A 20,892-nucleotide genomic window follows, 5' to 3' on the forward strand; every position below is an offset into this window, starting at 1 on the left:
GTGGGGGTGGGGGGCATGTGAGGAGGTAGGCATGTAGCGAGAGGGAGCTGGGCTGGGCTGGACTGGGGGCATCGGCATTCGTTTTGTTCGGGTTACCTTTCATTAAAATAAAACCTGAGATTGAATGGACACAATGGCAGTTCGTTTCCCTTCTCTCTCTCTTTTCCCCCCCTGTGTATGTGTATGCGTATGTGTATATGTATGTGTATATGTATGTGTATGTGTATGTGTATGTGTGTGTATGTGTGTGTATGTGTATGTGTATGTGTATGTGTATGTGTATGTGTCTCCTGCCGGAATATCCCGGGTTCTATACCGGGTAAACTTCTTCAACCGTCAGCGGTTCGTCTCCCCCTCTCTCCCCGCGCCCCCGGGATCACGGCACGGGAAATTTCGGCGGTTGGTACTTCGGGAAGCATTTGGCCGGTCGACCCCAGTGCTTCTTGGTTCATATATATGTATAAAAATAATACATATGTATGTATGTATGTTTTAACCCTCCACCCCCACCTCCCTTCGTCTGTGCTTCGTCGTAACCCCTTCATCCCCAACCCGCTTCCCTTCGTCACGGTGTTGCAGCTGATATCTCGCTCCAGGGCTCTCCAGGCGGTGCTGGCGGTGGACATGGCGGCGCTGCTGCTCTACAACGTGTCCGGAATGGCGGTGACGGGGCACCTGGGGGCGGTGTTCAGGACGGTGCTGGAGACCATGCGCACCCTTTTTGTGTGGCTGGTGAGGACCGGAGGGGTGCTGGGAGGGAGAGGGAGGGGGACGGCGGGAGGGAGCGGGCCCTATGTATGTATGTATGTATGCATGTATGTATGTGTGTGTGGGGGGGGGGCCCGGGCCCGTGCTCCAGGGTCCTGGGCCTTTGGGGCCACCTGGTCCAGTGGAGCTGTTGGATGTGCATTTACCGGATTGAAGGGGAGGAGAGAGATATGAGGGGGGGGGATATGCGGGCCGGCATGAGTGCTGCTAAGAAGACGAGTTAAAAAGACGAGTTAAACATTCGGCATCTAACGGAAATAAATACGCACATTGTGTAGGGGGTCAGAAGAGCCACCGGGACGGCGAGGGGCATCATGGAATGTCCTCAGCTCCACCCCCTTCATGTGCTGCCAAACAGGTCGTCTATTAGCAGCAAAGCAACAGCGAGTGAGGCAATGGCTGTGTCGGTGTTGCAACGGGTTACTTCCCATGGCAGCTATACCCGTCCTGGCAGCCCCTCTCCCATTTCGCTCCATTGAATTGTCAATCGATTGTTATCGTGTTCAGGATAATCCGGGCCCCCCCCCTGCCGTACAACTCCCAGGTTGACTTGCTGTTGTTCTACACGCCGCTGGGTATGGGTCAGCTGGGGGAGCGATGGACCGTGTACTCCTGGCTCCAAGCGGCGGGCTTTGTGGTGCTGGTCTCGGGGACACTGGTGTACAGGTGTGTGCGTGTGTGTCCGGTGTGTTTTTACCCGCGCCCCACTCGCCTGTCCGTCAGCCCGCATCCCCTCTTACCACTCACCTTTGCCTCCGCGAGACTCGGCCACTCTCCAGATGTGATTCGGACGCCCTGAGCAGCTCTTTTTGCAACTTTAGACGTCAGCCGGCAGTGGCTTTTCCTTTCATGACATCAACATGGGTTTTTATCTAGATGCATGTACCATATAACTTCCAAAACTTCCCCCATTCTTCCCATCTCTTTCATCACCTCACGGGCGTGCCATACTTCTTTCCACAGCGATCAAAAGCTCAGCTCTTCCTGCTCCAATCCAACCCATCCAACCATCCAGCTCCCACCCGCGATCCTCAGCTGTCTGTTCATTCTTTCGATTACACGGAGGTGTATGTGAACAACGTGCGCTGCAGCAGCCGTTGCATTGCAGCAAATGTTAAGGATTGCAGTGGAACGATGCTATAGGCTATAGGGGAGGTCCTCGGGGGATTTCGTTCTGGAAAACAGCGGTCCCACGTGTGGACATCATCCGCCGTGTGCTGTGCTGTGCTGTGCTGTGCGAATGTGGTGTGGGGGAGGCGTTCAACACCGCATAGCATAATAAGATTTTTAATCTTGAACCCATCCCCGGACGCGCAACACGCACACGCACACGCACCCGTTGGTTTCTCTTGGGGTTTCCCGAGCACGGCCCCTCCCGGGCCCCCCACCTTTTCGCTCAGGCACGGTGATCACGAGGCCAATCGGAGGCTGCTGGCAGAGGCCTTGGCACTGCGAAATGCGGAGGCGCCGCTGGAGGAAGAAGCGGCGGAAGCTGGCGCGCCGTACGGCAGCGGCGCTGGCGCGGCGGCGCCGCTGCTGACGCCCTACGTGGCCGCGATGTCGTCGCCGCTCACCATGGCAGGTTACGGCCCCTCGGCGGCGTCGCAGCCTATCGATGCTATGGGGGATTCTATCAGCCGCATGTCGTTCAGGGCGACGCAAACGATTGTGTCTGGGTCGTACAGCAGGTATGTACGGGTATAATGTACGTACGAACACATGCAATTTAGGTCATATCCGGCTTGCTTTCCCCGCTGCCTGGGTTTGTCTTCAGTTTTTAACGTTTGTCTTCAGTTTTTAGGATGTGTCGCTTCAGGCACCTCGTCATTTGCCACAGGCCATGGCCGCGGAGGTGTTTCCGAAGCGTGCCTCAGTAATGCAACCTACACCAGTTGGCCTCTCTCTTGCAGAGGCCTCCCTCTTTACGTCCGTCCATCGGCAGAGGCTGATGAGGCTGGAAGATCATCTTCAGAATCCCCTGGATCTGCTCGGGGCCCCCCAACCTTCTCCCCCCTTTTTCTCGTTACACTATTGTTTCTTCCTTTCCTGACCCTGCACCTGACTACACACATATGCTGTGATCACACACACATACTGACGCATGGGATTATTCTGTACGACATTTCGTTTTTCAGGTCGCTTCAAGCGGGTTCGTACTTGTCGCGCTCGCCGTGGATTCATCGGGGTGGTGGCGGCAACGGGCAAATGATTGGTCCGGACGATTAGCTGGTGGCGTATCAGTAGGGGAAGAAGCTGTGACATGCACATTTGTGCATGTAAATGTAAAGTATGTATAAAAGATTGTGAATGGGTGGTTTTCTGCAGATATATACAGATAGGTAGGATATATGCAATTGTTTGTTGATAAGACATGTGTATGGGTGAGTATTTAAACGTTGTCCAGTGAGTGAGACAAATATGGATTACATACAATTTTAGAATCATTTAATGGAGTTTCCTTAATGACATGTTCCTTGTTTAACATCTTCATCTCTTTTTTTTGGGGCATTAGCAACATCATAATCACCAACTAGATGTTTCGAGTCCACTTCCGTCACTATTTACATGTTTACCAAACGTGGCTTATTCAAGAAAGAAAACTCCTTTCCTCCCACCCACCCCAATCATTCCGACTCAATGCCTCCCCATCGCTTCCCACTTCGGTAATCTCGTTACTCAACAGCTCTATGCGTATAATCTACCAGCCAAGTATACGCACGCCAGGTATTCAGACGACCTAGGCGCAAGTTTACATGAAGTAGAGGACGTTGGACAGGTCCCGGTGAATGCCGGCGAAAGTAGCAGGAGCGCTGGCGCCACCCTGACCGGCCCGCATGGACCCGGCCTCCGACGCCGTGTCCGATGCAGACGACGTCGCCGCCTGCAGCAGGATTAACATGAATTTAGTACCGTTTATCAACTTTTACCCCAAACCCCAAGCGCAAGATTATTTTCAACTGTTCAGCCGTCTTTTTCTCCAGAAGAGACTCCCTAGGAATTTCGCACTACACTCCCGGTGGCCTTTCTCATCAGCGAAACATAACAGGACACGCACTCACCAGGAGGGTTCGGCCCCGGAAGGCGGCGCGGTCGGCGTAGTACGCCGGGGGGCAATAGCTGACTGACCTGAGGGATGAGTGTCGTACACAACAACATATTACAGAGGAAGCCAACAAGGATGAGCTCAGGCAGCCTTTTGTGTAGGATACCACCCTCCTGTACACAACATACAACAACCATGCGCAAGGAGGGCTACCTGACCGTATTATTCACCAACCTGGTCCTGACCAACTCACTTGGTGGTACGCTGATACAGATAGCACAGCCAGTAGGTAAGCAGCTCGACGCCATCCGCGCCGAAGCCAATCTCGTCAATCAAGACGTGGTAGTGGGCGGGCTTGTTGGTGCCCTGCGGAGCTCGAATGTGTGTGTGTTGGGGGGAGGGGGGACGCCACCATGCAGTGCAGGAAATGAGGAAGACGCTCGCCAGTATCACACGTGTTTCCCCGTTGCCCTATAGCAGTCAGCAAACCCATGGCACCCATGATCAGAAATGGGAAGGGACACACACTTGACCAGGTAACTGGAAACAAACATTAACCAGGTCGTCAAACACACTACATAATCACTCCGCGTGCAGGGAGAGGCCAGAAGGCAGGACCATCCTTCCGTCCGCTCATGCAACTCAGCCCTAACTCAGACACGACCCGCACCTGGAGACCGGCGTGCGAGTTGAGGTAAAAGTCAAAGCCATCCGGTGCAACGATACCCTTGTCTACCACTGTGCCGGGCAGCACGTTGCCCCTGCGCATGGGCACAGGAGGGGGGACAATAACGAGATAACATTAGGGGGCAGAATCAACAGTGGACAAGAGAGGCGAAGGGGAGGGCGACTTGGAAAGGAAATGAAAACAAACGGCGAGATGACCTCTTGACTACACACTACACACAGTCCTTTACAATCAAGCACCATGACAGACAGCAACATATTGCGACCCGAAACCCTCGCACGATCTCCTGACAGATCTCAGGCCTCTCTCAATAATGATTGTGGGTCTTGAGCCTTCCCTTCGGTCGCGCTTTTGGCTGTCTAGTTGACTTGCGTTATCTCACCTGGGTGGTAGTCTAGTTTGTATATTAGGTTCTAATGCAGTGCAAGGCCAGCTGGCCTGCTGGCTCTACTCTTCGTGAGTCTGGAGCCCACTGTAACAACCACACACACACACACACACAGTGACACCGCTCTCTAAACAGCAGGCACTGCTACTATTACTACTGCCACCGCGTTGCACACTAATGCACTCACTTCTGGTCCGAAGCCGCGCCGTCGGCCGGCAGCAGCCGGGTGTTATGGCGCTTCTGCACCACAATGAACGTGATGGCGGGCCTGTAGCTCTCCTCGAGCTCGCGGCAGGCCTGCGGGAAAAGGAAAAAAATAAACCCCAAATGTCTCTTCACCCCTCTCCAAAATGTCACAGGGGATTATGGGACGAAACAAATAGGGGACGAAACACGCATGACACCCGTCACCGCTGCGCTTCATGTCAGTGTACCTCACCCGGTTCCTGCCAGCCAGGAGTCCCCTTGCACACATGATGTCGCCAATGACTTCTAGTCACCCATACCACCTCCAACCTCACCTTCCGGATAGCCATATACTCCTCAGCCAGGACCTGGTCGAACTGGCCTTCGGATACACCGTCGCGGTACATCACTAGACGCTGGGGCTTAGTGTTCCTGGCAGAGCGGCGGACAGGCAGATGGAGGCGACAAGGACATCCGAGGGATGAGGACGTGAGAGGGAAGGAAGGAGAAAAGACCGCACTGACGATATGCAGAGAGACGCGGTAATCTGGGACACGACACAGTGCAGCACACATACAGCACAAAGGGCGCAGAGGCAAGCGCAACAAGGGGGCCTGCCCAGGGAGATTCAATTATACAGCCCTCCCATCCACTACCATTCACTACCTGGGCCCATTCCCGAAAGCCCACCTGTTGGCCCGGTAGAACTCCAGCAGAAGCTCCTTGGTGGCGGTCGCCATGCCCGTGATCACCTCCTGGCGGCCCGTCTGCAGCAGCACGCGGGAGCCCCAGCGACCCATGCTCTGGTCCAGGGAGGCCACCACCGCAGCCACCGAGGGGTCCCGCACGTCCGCTCGGGCCGCCGCCCCCGTGGGGTGCGTCACGTCCGCACCCATGATCATGAAGGGGAGGGCACCCTGGCCGCCAAGCACCGGCAGGTAGCTGGGAAGAGAGCGGGCGGGCAAGGAGGGAGAAGGTAAGGCGGGGAAAAGCGTGGTTAATTGTTTTGGAGTTTTATGTTTGCACACCAGCCAGGAAAGACAGGCGTCCCTGCTTGGACAGCACTTACTCCTCGCATACCAGGGAGGCCCCCCCCCACACACACACGTTAGGCAACTACTCAGCACGTACATATATCAGCAAGAACACAACCAATAGCCACATACCGGAGGCCGCCCGAAAGGGTCACGTTGACGCCACCCAGCTTGTTGTTAATCTTCATCGCCACGTTGGCGCAATACTGCGGGCCGCCGCCCCTGGGCCCAGCCTTCGGGCCCACCTTGGCCTGGAGGCGGCATATGCATGAGGTTTGAAAGCAGGCAAGAGAAGGTTGTAGGCATGGACAAATACACAAGACACAGTCCGTAGTACAGGCCGGCCAGCAAACAGAGGGCCCCGGCACTATGACATAAACATAAGCATGGCTTGGGAGTATTTGCAAGCAGCTGCAAGAGCTCAACCGTATCGGGCTTTTGTTGCTGGATCGCACTCTAGGGGCCCCTAGAGTGCTGTATGGACCTTCGCAATCACAAAGCGGACGTGCCTAGGGGCCATCTGACACGTTACCCATGCCACAGTGACTGGCGGTAACTGGCTCACCTTGCTGCCCGCCACAACTTGCGACGGGATGCCCAGCTCGATGTCCGACACCCGCTTGATCTCACGGTACTCGTCCGTGAGCTGTGGGCAGGTGTGGAGACCGGCAAGACCGGCAAGGATAAGTGCTTTATGTGGCCGCATATGGCTGCTACATATGGCATATAACGGCTGAACAAAGAACGACCATCACAATAAAAGAGTGTCCGTTCTTTCTCTCTCTCTTTCCCTCTCTCTTGCTCTGGAAAACACTGACAAGGAGCAAAAGATTGTGATTCAATTGAATTTTCATTCATGCGTGAAAGTTAAAAACGAAAGGCGGGCAGCCCAGAATGCCGAAAATCGCAAGACGGCAACTTCCCCACACTCAGCAGAACATGGCGATGAGAAACTAAGGCCCCGTCCTACTGCACCTCTGGCCACTCACGCTTTCAGGCAGGATAACCAGCAGCAGCTTAGCCGGCTTCTTGTATCTTTTCGCAGCCGCCTCGGCCGCCGACCGCATCGCGTTCTCAATGCCACGGTTGGGAATCTCCCGGCCCATCTGAAACACGACCGGTGGGGCAGCGTCCGAGCCGCGGCGCACCGGGTCCACCTACGCAGTAGCAGGACGACCGCAGGCAGCAGAGGGAATCTTACCCACCAACCCGCGATGGCAAAACTATCACAACGCTGGTATGCATGACCAGGTCATCACGATCCAACAGGACAAGCGGAATCAGGTAGCAATGTAAGAATAAAGCAACACCATGGAGTACCATGTAACCGTCGCCATATTACTACTTAATATTCTACCATGATCTGTCGACGGCAACTCTCTACGAGGGAGGGAGTAGCTCTCCCTCCCGAGTGGCCAGTCCCCGGTGTTGGTGTACAACCTGGACCTCCGCAAACTGCACAGCCCACTCGCCCTAACCCTGAAACCCATCACTGCACCCTGCCGCACTCTTCTAACGTACACGCGCTACACTCACCACTGCCATGCCGCACTTGCCCATGTTGTCGCACATGTCAATCAAAAAGTCCCACAGGGAGTACTCCCCGTCAAAGTCGACTTCCTGCGGTGAGAAGAATGAATTGTCGCATAGGACGGTAAGGGCTCAGTACGCAGCAGGTGAAAGTGCCTTCATGTGTGTGTCCCTGATAGGGTTCCCCAGAAGAAAGTCCAGGCCAACAGAAACACACACGTGCACGTACGCTTAAAAATTGCTTACAAACCAGGTGGTAACAGACATGGACTGACTTAGTACTACGAGAACACCTGATATGGTCCCGCTTAGCGCCCTAGGTAGGGCTGGCCAACCTTGACACGTATTCACACGTTATGTACGCGCACGTCTCCTCCCGGCCCTCGCTACGACCACCTCTCTCATTCTCCCGCCCTCTCGGCTCACCTCCTTCGGGATGCAGCACACCACCGCCCAAGAGTCCAGAGCCCGCGCCTCGTGGAACTTGACATCCCTGTGGCTCGTTCGTGGACACGGCGCATAAGGAGCAAGTTCAGCTGATGAAATTAACAGAGGCGACGGTTTTGCTTTTTCTATTCCGGCTAGGGTGGAGTTGCTTGATGCCACTATTAAAGTTCATTCAACTGGGCGAGCGTTAGCCTTTCCAAGCTCCGCGCAACAAAACACAGACCTACGGATAGGCAGACGGACAAATACAAACACTGTAGACAGGCACGGACGCACGGACACGGCATGAACATAAGAGAGTGTTCCAAAGCAAACCTGGGGAACACAGCAACCCCACACGCGACACGGATTAAAATTGCACGGGAATGTTGCGCGCACCTCAGGTTCCAGGAACCGTTGGGGCCCACATCAAAGCACACCGGGGAGCCGTACTGCAGTACGGGAGTGGGCAGCAGTCGGCCCGGCAGGCGCATCAAATCTGTGTTGAGTTTGAGGCCCCACTTGGCCTCCGTGCCACTGCCTTGCAGGGTGCTCTGGACTCGGCGCGCCTGGGATACACGGTGAAAGGGACGGACAGACAGACAGACAAGCGCTCCCGGTGAGAATGCGAGGGTAGATCAGTCCTGAAGCGCCAAAAAATGCGGCGGTTCCTTTCAGGACATAAAAAGACCCCTCTGCTCCTGATCGCCGGCCGGGCCGTGGCCTAGCGGCAACATACTGCAACAGCAGCCATTTCCTCGCTGCTGCAGCACAACAACACCAGCTGTCAAACCTAGGTTGATGTATGCACGCACGGCATCCATCCATCCCTCTTGGGGCTCCAACGACATACGCTCTAATGACACGGGTCCTACCTGAACCACCACAGCGTCACCCTTGGTCCGTGGATCTTGCTTGGCCGCAGAAATCATCCCGGCAGACTGCTTCGCGTCCAGCTTCATGCGCCGCTGGCCCGCCACCACCCTGCAAGTCAGGACGCAAAATAAGCAGTGAGGCACCGTTCGTCCTCTCACCTAGCCACCCGACTCCAACCAGGGTTCCAACAAGACAGCCCCGAGAGGACTCTTTGTAACACAGCAAAGGCGTAACCCGGGATGCTCAGATTGGCCTTTTGCGTCGTTACACTCTTCCTTACGTGCAGAGCTCCACTGGTATGTAAGTAGGCTTCATGCGATTGCCGACATTTGCGCACGGCAGGTTGGGGTATCGCAGAGGACGGCCGGTGGACTTGAAGTACTCCGCAACGCTCATCGACCTGGGGGGCGGCCCGCGGCAACATGAAGCGTGCAGAGGGCGGGCGTCAAGGCTTGGAGTCGGACATGAATGAAGAGCGTCGCGACAAATTGAAGGCCATCGTGGATGTCATTCCGACACACAAGACCAAACGAAAAAAAGCGAGGCCGAACAAAACCAACAGCAGAAAACGCGCCGGTGCAAGAGTGTGAAGACGCACACGCACACATACAGACACGTGCACACGCGCGCGCGCCAATGCACGCACACATGGCCGTGGTCAGTTGGACGGACAAGCCCGCTACGCCTCCTCATTGTCGCAAGAATCGCACGCATGCGCGATAACAACATGCACGCACCTTCCCTCCGCCTCGTTGTGGAACATGGTATTCGCGGCTCCCTGCTCGCTGAGGCCGATCATGGGCTTCTTCCGCAAGTGGCCACCCTTCATGGGGAAGGTCACCTGCAGCATGCAGGACAGCGGGAAAGGAAGGAGGGAAGACGAACCACAGACGAGTGATGCTTGATGCCAGAGGTAACGGGAAAAGGAAAGGGGGAAGCTTCTTCAGTGTGCAAGAAGGGGGAAAGAACAAAGTTAGCCATTGCATGCATGGGCGCACAGGAAGTGGCAGACAGAAGACATCAAGAAATGGCTGGTAGGATCGTATGGAAAATCCAGAAGTAAAATTATGGACTTGCCAAGTCGCAAGCAACAGTTGGGGCAAATTGCCCTGCCCATCGGTTGCCACCTTCCCGCGGTCGGGAAAGGCAACAAAGGGAATTCCTTCCACCAGTCGCCTTTGCTAGCCCCCAAGATGAGATCCAAAGGTACACACAAGAAAAAGCAAAGAAACCAAAGCAAGCAAGCAAGCAGCGCAGCATCGCAAGGACTACGAGCAACAACGCTCTCAAAAGGTACCTGGTAGCTGGTACAATCCCTTCGGAGCCGCGCATATTCGCATCAACCTGCAGCACATACCTTGAACCCGGACAGGTTCCTGGCGGCCGATCGGAGCCGACTGGGGTCTACTCGGGACAAGTCCCGGGTATTGCACATCTCGGCGAGCAGCTCAGGAAGCGACCGCTCTGACATGAACGCCGCAAACGAGGAGTCCAGGTTAAGCATGAGGCCAGACTCGACCAGCTTGAAACTCTGCTGGAAGCCTTTCCAAACTTCAGCACCGCCCGTCAGCGGCTCGACGCCATCGCCGGGGTAGTAGTAGCCACGGCCCAGCACGGTGCACAGCGGGTCTACCGCGAAGGCATGCCGGATGACGACATCCAGCACCTGACGGAACATAAAAGTGAAGACCCAGAGAACACATGTGGGAAAGGGTGGCGATTTTTCAGAAACAGTGCACACGTCGTGTCTGGTGTTTGGAACTTCCAGTAGAGTTCCAAGCGCAGAATTCAAAAACAAATTTCCAGCGGACCCCTCGAGCTCCTTCCGTCTGGCAGCTTCCTAATCGCTGTGTCACACAGGCACAGGTTTAAAGTAACTGGGGCGATTTTCCTTTTATCTTGCACGCACCTGCATGGCGTCACGCGGCGCCTGCTGCTGCTGCTGAGCCAGATACGCCTGCAGACTCGATAGGTCCACCACGTTGACATGCTTGGTCGTCACCTGGGGGTGGGTGCGACGACAAAAACGGTGGGACATTGCCGAATGGGGTCACGAGGGACGGGACGGACCGCCCAGAGGGAGCGACTGCAAATCGTTGGGGGAACGAAGGGGGATAAGACGAACCACAAACGAGTGTAGCAAATACCAGATATATTAAGATGGATACTCTAGGATTGGACAGATACTGCAAGAACGAAAAAGGGAAATGAGACGATGATCGGACTATGAGGTCAAGTCTGGACATAAGTACATGGCGGTCAAACCGTAAGCCGACATCCCCGTGAGGATGTTTGAATACTCCAGAAACAGCGTAAGCCAAAGCGCAGTTTTGAAATAGGTTATGCGTGTTTGAATTTAAGCCATTTCAAGCAGGAGGGACATTTTCAAGACATACGCGTCCGAGACACTCACCACGAAGGACTTAGTCTTATCTCCGCGGTCGCCCTCCCTGGGCGGCAGCGTCACCTTCCACTCCCGGACCTCAGGCGGAATACCCTGCGTGCGTGTACGCACGTATGTATGTGTGAAACAGGGGGGTATATCTTCATCCGGGGCAGCTACCTGCGAAACCCTGCCTTCCCCGGTATTTCGGGGCACCCTTATCCAGTCACCCTTGCCAACTTCTCAGCGGATCGCTCAGGTTCCGCACCCACCACCAGCATCCAACGGAATATGCCGGGTCGACAGCGGCCCAACTCCATGCCTGGTCGGCTCGCAGGTTAACTTCCCAGGTCACCACCGTCCATCAACTAGGGGCGCAGTACCTACCACCATCGGAAGGATTTTCGACCCTGATAGGTCTCGATCCCGGGATCTCCCGGGTGCAGTGGTCGCGCGTTACCAGTAGTGCCTAACCTGATATAAATACGCACGTATGTATGTACGTTATGTGTGCAGGAGCGCAGTGGAGGAAGGGGTGACCGGTGGGGCTTTACTTGTGGGGCTTTACTCAACCTCAATCCAGACCAAAGCCTTACCTATATCCTCATGCCCTTCTGACATTCACGAAGCCCCAGCCCAACCCACCTGGCCTGGGAGATACAGGTTCTTGCGCCCATCGAAGCGCCATGCGCCGTCCGGCCACTTGTATTGCGTGGCCGCGGCTTTGAGCACGCGATGGGCAAGGCGTGGGGGCAGGTCCTCACCCTCAGCCGCGGCCTCCGGACCGGCTGGTTCTGGAGCCACACCACGACCACCACGGCCACCGCCACGGCCACCGCCACCACGGCCGCCGCCTGACAGCGATACGATACATTACACATTAAACGTGTGCAGTAGGCACACAGAACAATTTCACTATGCGCGAAAAGGAAGGGTACGCCAACGAGGGTTGACTTTTTCTATGGAGCACGCTAGTCTGCACCAAACACCACACAGATGTCGGTTACGTTTTACTTCTGGAACCATGGGTCAGTGACTTCATCGCGCTGGACTCATGCTGCCCGTGCTGCTGTAGTAATACGATTGGAAGCAGCTTGCACATTCAAGTAACCGTTCCTTTCAAACTTCCCTGAAAACCAACTTGAAAGTTGCACATCACTCCTGGCCCCTCACCTCCCATGCGCGCCTCCTCAACTGACTTGATCGTTACATCGTAATGATACGCCTGCAGTACAGTGGAGGCGACGACGAGCCAGCCCAAGAGCAGTTTTCAACAAGGCAAAGCAGTGACCTCCCATCCCAAAGGCCTACTAATCATCACTAGACACCACATGGGAATCCGCCCCCTTAAGACGCGCATAAATACAGCGGCTCGAAAAATAATGCTGCGGCAACAGTAGTAGTGTAGATGTACATCATGCATGCTTACCGCGCGCGGGAACCCGGGCGCCGTCTGCAGTCGGAAGTAGTTGGCAAACAGGTTGACTGCTCGCCCGACTGTGCCCTCGTTTGGTCGGCGTGTGATGCTCATCGGCCGACCCTCGGAATTGATGTCCACCTAAATGTCATGATGGGGGGGAAGGGGAGGGGGGGAAAAGGGGGGAGAGGGAGGAGGATGGGAACACGCGGTGAGGTAGGTGGGTTGGGACAGGGGCATTAATGTACGCGAGGGATGGGGGCTGCTGGTTAGGGGGTACAAAGGGTTAATGGCAGGTGAGATTATGGGGGAGACCGCACTGGGGAGAAAACAAATGGCAAGATTAGTGGTACGACTGGTTGTTCGACTATTATAGGTTGGATACCCAAAATCAATAAATCGGGTTGCTCGGGTTGCTGTCCAAATGTAGAACAGCTCGAGGCGGAGTCCGAGGGCAGACATTGAGGCGCCTAAGGCCAAGACCCGGAAAAACGTTAAATATGAACGACAGAACCGGTCGTAAACATTAATAATTGCGCAGGAAAGGCATTCTGCGCAGGAAAGGTAGTCTCGTAATTTGGTTGACGACTATTTCGAGGAAGACGTGCGGGAGGGAAGCCACATGACAGGACCTTCACCCACATTGACGTTAGCCCGCATGTTACGGGCTGTTCGCAGCACGGCATCCAGCATCGCCGCGCCCTCCTGCGGGTTCAGGACGCCACCGCCACCACCACCGCCGCCTCCTGTCATGGGGATGTGAATTTCGAAGCGATGTCAGCACACATCAGCAGGCATGGGCATTAAGTCATACGCGGTAAGGCTGAAACAGGTCGAGGACTTGGCCCGAAGTATTATTGCTCGAACCGATTTCCGTGCTGGAGACATGTTGGTAAAAATGCAAAAGGTCGCTCATCATCTTCCTCGCTGTGTGCAGCCCTACCGCGTCCACCGCCGCCGCCGCGTCCGCCACCACCGCCACCCCGGCCTCCGTCAAATCCACCACCTCGGCCTCCACCGCCGCCGCCCCTTCCGCCTTCATAGCCGCCGCCACCGCCTCCGCGGCCGCCACCATATCCTCCGCCACCACCGCCACCGCCACCGCCGTATCCTCCGCCGCCACCGCCGCCGTACGCGCTGCTAGGGCGGCTGCCGCCCCCTCCCTCACCCCTGTAACCGCCACCTCCTCCGCGACCGCCACCTGCAAGGCGAAGCCGTCCAAAAGACCGTAAGGAACGTTCAAATTTTAAACCATTTAAAGAATGGTCATGACCACGTGCACATTGTCTGTCGCGTTTCAACTTTTTACGCCCAAGGATCGCGCGCCTGAGAACAGGGAACGCGAAGAAGCGGAACTGTAAGCTGAGTTTAGGAGGCTCAGCGCAACCAAAGCGATCACCTAACGCGACATCGATAAATAATATCTGTAGGCTGGAAGCTGCTTCAGATTCTCCGGGTCAAATAGCGACCTTCTCGCTGGACTGCTCATCAGTATAGATTCTGAAGACATCCTGAACCGTGTCCAATAAAAATCAAGAGCCAACATGACCTGAGCAAGCGTGCCTCAACTTCCCCTAGGCCAAAAGTCTCGGTTGCGGCGTCACTGCTTACCGCCTCCACCATAGCCACCTCCTGATGCACCTGCGTGGGACCAAAGACGCCAACAACTAAGCCTGAGGTGGAATACGTAAGGATAGCAACAAGACAACGCAAGGCTGGCCGACCTCGTCCGCGCCCAGACATCTCGGGTAAGTGTGCTGTAGAAGATAACAAAGAAGTGCTCGCAAAAAGCCTGCAAAATAGCTTTGCACTTTCGGATGTGTCCTTTGTATAGACGGTCGGCTGCACGTCGTTCAACCCGTGAATACCCAGAGCCCGTGAGTGGATATCATAACTTCTTGTGTAACGTTTCTGAAAACAGATCTAGCCTACCAATGCCGCTTTATGCTGTCGCACGCGCTGTACTGAAAGATTACCCATGCACGGCACTCTGGCAAATCCAGAAATCCTACCCAACATCGCACTTCAGAAATTCCCTGGTGCATTGGTACACTTTCTTCTATCACGTTTTCCTTGAAGAATGCTTCGCTCCTGTATAACGATGTTCGTCGGGTGCACGAAATAATCCTTTCATGTTACGCCATATGCGGGGTCCCGACATAAACAGTTCCTATTCATAATGAATATTACAATACACCTCACATGAGATCGGGTCAGCAACCCCAGCAACAAGCCGACCGAAAGAAAACATAAACCCTGGGCCCAAAAGGCCCTAGGGCTTGTCAGTTGGCTTGTCAGGTGGCTCGCTACAACAGGATTGTCACAGCGAGCAAAAGCGCGGTGGTTTGACCCGAAATGCTCGGGATCCGTTCCTTTCGGTGAGCTTGCAAGTTGCCATTGCAGAAAGACATATCGCAGAACGCAGTAACCCAGATTGCAGCAAAGTCGCAACGTGTCCACACTCGGCCTCTCACGGTTGCACCTGAAGGCGGGCAACGGTTCCTTGGCCACAGCCTGCCCGCAGCAAATCATGCAGCCCGCAGCATCCGCATGCAACCGATCCTTTAGTTGCCCATGTAGAAAAGTTAACATGCCCGATCTCTTTAGAAGCTCCGGTTGACAGCTTGGCTGCAAATTGCAGGACGTTTGACTGTATGAGCTTTGGACACGCTTTAAAGGCCAGTCTGGCGGTTCGATCTTATTCACAGGATGTCAAAAGATAACAAACACATTGCATGACTTCAGTCATAATTCAGGTGATTTGAGTTCGGAATGTTGCATGTTGCCGTGCGCGCACAATTGGTCGACCAAAACCGCCGAAAATTACATCTGACACAACGGCAGGTTGTTGGCAGAGGTTAAGGCCTGACTTCTGCTCCCGAAGGTCCCAAGCTCAAATCCATCCGCAAATCCTAAGTTGTGGCGGCGTTGATCCTCTATTGTTTGGATGCTGATGGTGAGTTGCCGAACCCAAGGAATACATTCTGAAATCAGATGGGGTGAATGGATTAAGGTGCCCCTCTAGCAGGGGAGAACAGGGAACTGCCTCTGGAAGGAGGCCACTGGTGAAGCTATACCACCCTGTAACAACAACATCGGTCGCTTTTGCCTGCAGCGAAGACCAACGAAACACAGTGTGTTATTTTTAGCTTTCCCGCTAGTCTTGACACGAAGGAATTGGTGAGCCTGTTTTGCAGCGTGGCATGGGGTATCTAGCTCACTCTGGCGTAAGGCGGTGCAACTATCATCCAAGGCACGCCTGGGCGATGGACAGGTTCACCCGCATTTGCCAGCATACTGCCCAGCACTGCCGAAGACTCAGTAGCGAATATATGCATACATATTAACATATGTGAATATATATACATATGTATACATATACATATGTGTGGTTCATATACCCCCCCTGGCGGACGGTGGGGCCGTCCATGGCGGACGGTCTGCCGGACGGTCGACCGTCCGGCACAGCTTTCCGGGCACACATACCAACACATACCAACATATTTTTGCACGAAGCAAAAGACATTTTGTTGTAGTTTATCCTGGTGCTCGCGGCGCGCGCGGGCGTGGAGCGCGCGCAGAGATTCCTTGCGCAAGCCGGCAGCACGGCATGCAAACTGCGTCCAGATGAGCCCTTTACCCTTGCAATTTGCTGAGCTTATAGTGAATTAATGTAACAAAGCAAAGGCGTAACCCGGGATGCTCAGTTGGGCCTTGCGTCGTTACATTGCCCCCCCTTTAGCAATGGACGTCCGCGGCCATTATATCGAGCATTGGAGCCATCCCACCTCACGCATTGTGCGCTGGTTTATCCACTACCCATGATATCGCTTTCTGCGATACCTGCTTGTTGTCAGAATCGAACCACCGACCCGAAGATTTCATCGGAAGTCGTGCGGCCCCGTCTCGATACCATTGTAGCAAAGCAAAGGCGTAACCCGGGATGCTCAGTTGGGCCTTGCGTCGTTACAATTAAAGTTTTATAATCTTTTCATGGATAATGTAATGCAATGTGCTATACTGGGGGCTTCATCGATGCAAGCGCTAGGAGCCAGCAAATGCATGAAATGTAAACAAAGCTAAAACTAGCATTCGGCTAAGTCAATTAGATGTAGGAGCATATTTATCTGGCGGTTTGGGGCCAGGCTTGGACCGCCGCCATGGGCGACCTGTGTGCATGGGACCCTGTGTGTCTGAGAGCCTGTGTGCCTGGAAGCCTAGGATTCTAAAAGCCTGTGTGCCTGGGAACGTGGGAGCGTGGGCGCCTGGGATTCTGTAAGCATGGGTTTCTGATAGCATGTTTACTTGGGAGCCTGGGAACCTGGGAGCTTGGGGACCTGGCAGCCTGGGGACCTGGCAGCCTGGGAACCTGGCAGCCTGGGAACCTGGCAGCCTGGGGACCTGGCAGCCTGGGGACCTGGCAGCCTGGGGACCTGGCAGCCTGGAACCTGGCAGCCTGGGAACCTGGCAGCCTGGGGACCTGGCAGCCTGGGGACCTGGCAGCCTAGGATTCTGGCAGCCTGTGAGCTTGGCAGCCTGGGATTCTGGCAGCCTGGGGACCTGGCAGCCTGGGGACCTGGCAGCCTAGGATTCTGAGGGCATGTGTGCTTGGGAGTCTGGGATTCTGAGAGCCTGGGAACCTTTCAGCCTGGGGACCTGGCACCCTGGGGACCTGGCAGCCTGGGGACCTGGCAGCCTGTGTGCCTGGGAGCCTGGGAACCTTGCAGCCTGTGTGCCTGGCAGCCTGGGAACCTGGCAGCCTGGGGACCTGGCAGCCTGGGGACCTGGCAGCCTGGGGACCTGGCAGCCTGGGGGGCTGGCAGCCTGGGGGACTGGCAGCCTGGGGGGCTGGCAGCCTGGGGACCTGGCAGCCTGGGGACCTGGCAGCCTGGGAGCCTGGCAGCCTGGGATTCTAAGAGCCTTTGTGCCTGGGAGCCTGTGTGCCTGGCAGCCTGGGATTCTAAGAGCCTGTGTGCCCGGGAGCCTGTGTGCCTGGGAGCCTGTGTGCCTGGGAGCCTGGGAACCTGGGATTTTAAGAGACTTTGTGCCTGGCAGCCTATGTGCCTGGGAGCCTGGCAGCCTGGGATTCTGAGAGCTTGGGACCCCAGTCTTGAACGAAACTTTGGTATGGCTTCGTTGGCCTGCCCGCCATGCGCTGTGTTGCACAGACAGGCTGGCAGGTGGAATGCAGGACAAGGGCGTAACCGGGTGCGGGGCGTGGTGCCGTGTTGGGTCTTGGGGACATGCGCAAGCTGTGCGCCAGCTCGGATGCCATACAATGGCCTCTTTCCACCGCCAAATGATCATTTACCCAGTAGAGCATTCATTGTGCCATTCAGAGCCGACAAAGGGATGGAACGACGTGTTGGGCGTGACGGTCAGTCTTTGCTGAATCCCTTTCACTAATGCCCAGTGCTTGTGGCCATTGCAATGACCTTATTGCATGATTCAATTGTTCCAGTGCGTTGGTGTTATTTAAGCAGGTTACATAAACAGGTCATTAGAATGTCCGCCGCGCGCCTTGGGATGTTGTCTTTTTTCTTTCGATTGCTTTCTTCTTTTATGCTAGAAGCCTTTTGACTATGTGCGTCACAATTTTGGGGTTAGTTTCTCCTGGCGAGTGTTTTGCGCGTTAATTGCTTGCCAAGGAGTGCAAGCTGGAGCATTAATTATTAGCGTCTCATGAATCATCTACATACAGATGTTTTGGAGCTTTGGACCATCGTTTCCATGACCGTCCGCTAGGCGTCCGCTGGAACGGTCAGGATGTACGGCGTTGCGGACAGGGGACCGTCCGCTGGCGGGGTATATGTATATGTATACACATACAAGGGTTTGGCACTACTGGTAAGGCGCGACCATTGCCTCCGGGAGATCCCGGGATCCCATTAGGGTCAAAAGTCCTTCCGATGGTGGAAGGCATTGTGCCCCTAGTTGATGGACGGTGGTGACCTGGGATAAAGTTAACCTGCGAGCCGACCAGGAATGGAGTTGGGCCGCTGTCGACCCGGCGATTCCTGGTGGTGGGTGCTGAACCTGAGCGATCCACTGAGAAGTTGGCTAGGGTGACTGGATGAGAGTGCCCCGAAATACCGGGGAAGCCAGGGTTTCGCAGGGTAGCTGCCACGGGCGAAGATACACCCCCCTGTTTCACACATCATATGTACATATACGTACACACATATATGTACACACATGTACATATATGCATGTGTGTACGTACGCCTGCTCGCGTGTGAAAACGCAACTCTCTGCAACTCAGAAATCTAAGAAGATTCAATCCCGCATCCGTCCACCTTTAGCAGCAAAGCTACTCTGTTGGCGAAGTCCCGCCGAAAGGGAAATAGCAGAGGTTCAGCGCAGAAGGCAGCCACAACTGGAAGACGGCTGCCGACGGGATAGGCAGCAACTTCAGAGTATGACTTCCCAGAGGCCTGCTTTTTGCGCCAACAATAACCTAAGCACCAACGCACGTGAGGCCGGCCATTCTTTACCTAAAAACGTATGTGGATTTTCACACTAAACACGTGCATGCCGGGCGGTGGTTGCGGCTGAGATGCCGAATCGGCCCGGCCCAGCCTGCAGCTGCATCCAGAGCTAGCTGTGTACGGCGGGGACCAAGTGGTCAAGGAAGCCCCCCTGCCGCTGGGGTTCGCAACTAGGGGAGAGAGAGAGCTGACGCTGCAGGACCCCGGGGCAGCTCCTCCCCGAGTCCCTGAGCAACTACCCAGAGAGAGTGCAGTACATTGCAGTACAGTAATCAACAGACACATACACTGCATACAATGACCGACTTGAGCCGATATGGACCAACACACATTATCCCTAGCTATAGCTTTGACAGCGGGGCCTTCCTGCGGAGGACCTACGGCTGCTGGTTTATCGGAACAGTCACCCTTCAAATCAATCACCGCAACAGGTGCTTGTCAACACCACTTTCCGTCAGCTGGCGCCCTAGGGAGCCGTGCGATGCCTGCCTTGTCACCTGATGCCTGCCTTGTCACCTGATGCAACTTGGATTAACCGTCTTACTTCGCCACGGAATGTTCGTTTAAGGAGCTGTTGCAGACATGACGCCGGTCGCGGGAGGGGCCCTAGGCGTGGGGATCGGAGCTACACTGCATTGGCTGCGGCGGCCGTCATGGAAATGGATGTGGTGCTGTGTAGAGAATACGTGAAGAGAGAGTATGCATGTATGTACGTGTGTCGGAACGTAACGCCGGCCGTTGGCTGCCGTTTCAAAACCATGTATACACCTCTACTTACTTACCCTATTCGTTTCTCTTAGCTACTTCCGGAGTCCTTAAAACTGGTGGCAAAACCCAAATGGCAAAACTTCAGCCTCAGCTCGCAGAGTCCAAAACCATGAAAAGTGAACCGGTATGCCCGGCCACCATTACGCAAGGCGAGTTGATGCGAGATGAGACAAGATAAGAAAGTCGGAGACGTCGCTAGCGTAGAGATATGTGATATATGACTGGCCCCTGTCCGAATTTTGACGCGCTTGGTGGCTTTGTAATGCAATCGCCTTCGCGGCTCGGAAGAGGTATTCTCCGACTAAGCGTGAGGTGATGATCCCGGACCTTACTTGCCATGCGTCCGGGCTCGTGATTCAGGCAGCCAGTCTGGCGAGCAAGAAAAAAGAAGGAAAGAAAGGCAGCCAGTCTGGCGAGCGAGCGACTGGCCTTGCCTCCTTCATAAATCACCACATGCGTGTTGTAGGTCGTCGTCGAGGTTTTGAAAATGTAATTGCCAAGCATGTACCCCTCAGTCTGTACTCCATTCACCTGCACACTTTGGCGAGTGTCATGGCGTAGACACAGCGGGACGGGTAGAGGTTACGCATGGACTCGAAGGTAGGAGAGGGTTGCGCTGTACCCCTGGCATTTCTTTTTATTTAGTTTCGGGGCTGCAAGAATGGAGGAAGAGGATTTTTAACCGCTGGTATACGTGTCAATACTGATGTGCTTGTGAACGGTCGACATCAGGGGCTGAAGCTAAGGTGGACTTCTTGTACGGCTGCTGTTGGGATGGTCCATTCGTACATTCCACATCTCATGTGTGTGGAACATTTCCCGGTCCTTCGGTTTGTGCCCATGCTATCACTTCCAATGTTCGAGGTGTTCAACGAAAGAGTTATATCAGGAAAGCCG

At 54.9% G+C, this 20,892-nt stretch overlaps 1 protein-coding gene across 1 annotated transcript in view; it reads right to left on the reverse strand.

Moving 5' to 3' along the window:
• The window catches only part of AGO3 (Argonaute-like protein), a gene marked incomplete at its 5' end in the record, with an annotated part of 16,842 nt that extends 765 nt beyond the window's left edge, over window positions 1-16,077 (reverse strand). Inside the window, 29 exons of the mRNA XM_002952848.1 lie at window positions 580-732; window positions 1,313-1,434; window positions 2,169-2,456; window positions 2,904-3,649; window positions 3,828-3,894; window positions 4,065-4,177; window positions 4,482-4,572; window positions 5,075-5,184; window positions 5,409-5,505; window positions 5,764-6,015; window positions 6,240-6,358; window positions 6,673-6,753; window positions 7,097-7,264; window positions 7,644-7,727; window positions 8,064-8,130; window positions 8,463-8,632; window positions 8,939-9,047; window positions 9,220-9,339; window positions 9,677-9,780; window positions 10,297-10,605; window positions 10,849-10,941; window positions 11,353-11,436; window positions 11,968-12,176; window positions 12,496-12,547; window positions 12,752-12,880; window positions 13,382-13,485; window positions 13,607-13,940; window positions 14,351-14,380; window positions 15,961-16,077. Coding sequence (XP_002952894.1) covers window positions 3,518-3,649; window positions 3,828-3,894; window positions 4,065-4,177; window positions 4,482-4,572; window positions 5,075-5,184; window positions 5,409-5,505; window positions 5,764-6,015; window positions 6,240-6,358; window positions 6,673-6,753; window positions 7,097-7,264; window positions 7,644-7,727; window positions 8,064-8,130; window positions 8,463-8,632; window positions 8,939-9,047; window positions 9,220-9,339; window positions 9,677-9,780; window positions 10,297-10,605; window positions 10,849-10,941; window positions 11,353-11,436; window positions 11,968-12,176; window positions 12,496-12,547; window positions 12,752-12,880; window positions 13,382-13,485; window positions 13,607-13,940; window positions 14,351-14,380; window positions 15,961-16,077 — 3,345 coding nt within the window. The 3' untranslated portion in view covers window positions 580-732; window positions 1,313-1,434; window positions 2,169-2,456; window positions 2,904-3,517. The remainder of the gene's footprint in view (window positions 1-579; window positions 733-1,312; window positions 1,435-2,168; window positions 2,457-2,903; window positions 3,650-3,827; window positions 3,895-4,064; window positions 4,178-4,481; window positions 4,573-5,074; window positions 5,185-5,408; window positions 5,506-5,763; window positions 6,016-6,239; window positions 6,359-6,672; window positions 6,754-7,096; window positions 7,265-7,643; window positions 7,728-8,063; window positions 8,131-8,462; window positions 8,633-8,938; window positions 9,048-9,219; window positions 9,340-9,676; window positions 9,781-10,296; window positions 10,606-10,848; window positions 10,942-11,352; window positions 11,437-11,967; window positions 12,177-12,495; window positions 12,548-12,751; window positions 12,881-13,381; window positions 13,486-13,606; window positions 13,941-14,350; window positions 14,381-15,960) is intronic.
• Window positions 16,078-20,892: the final 4,815 nt, after the last annotated feature.

The sequence above is a fragment of the Volvox carteri genome, assembly GCF_000143455.1.
Source record: "Volvox carteri f. nagariensis unplaced genomic scaffold VOLCAscaffold_32, whole genome shotgun sequence".
Classification (NCBI taxonomy): domain Eukaryota; kingdom Viridiplantae; phylum Chlorophyta; class Chlorophyceae; order Chlamydomonadales; family Volvocaceae; genus Volvox; species Volvox carteri.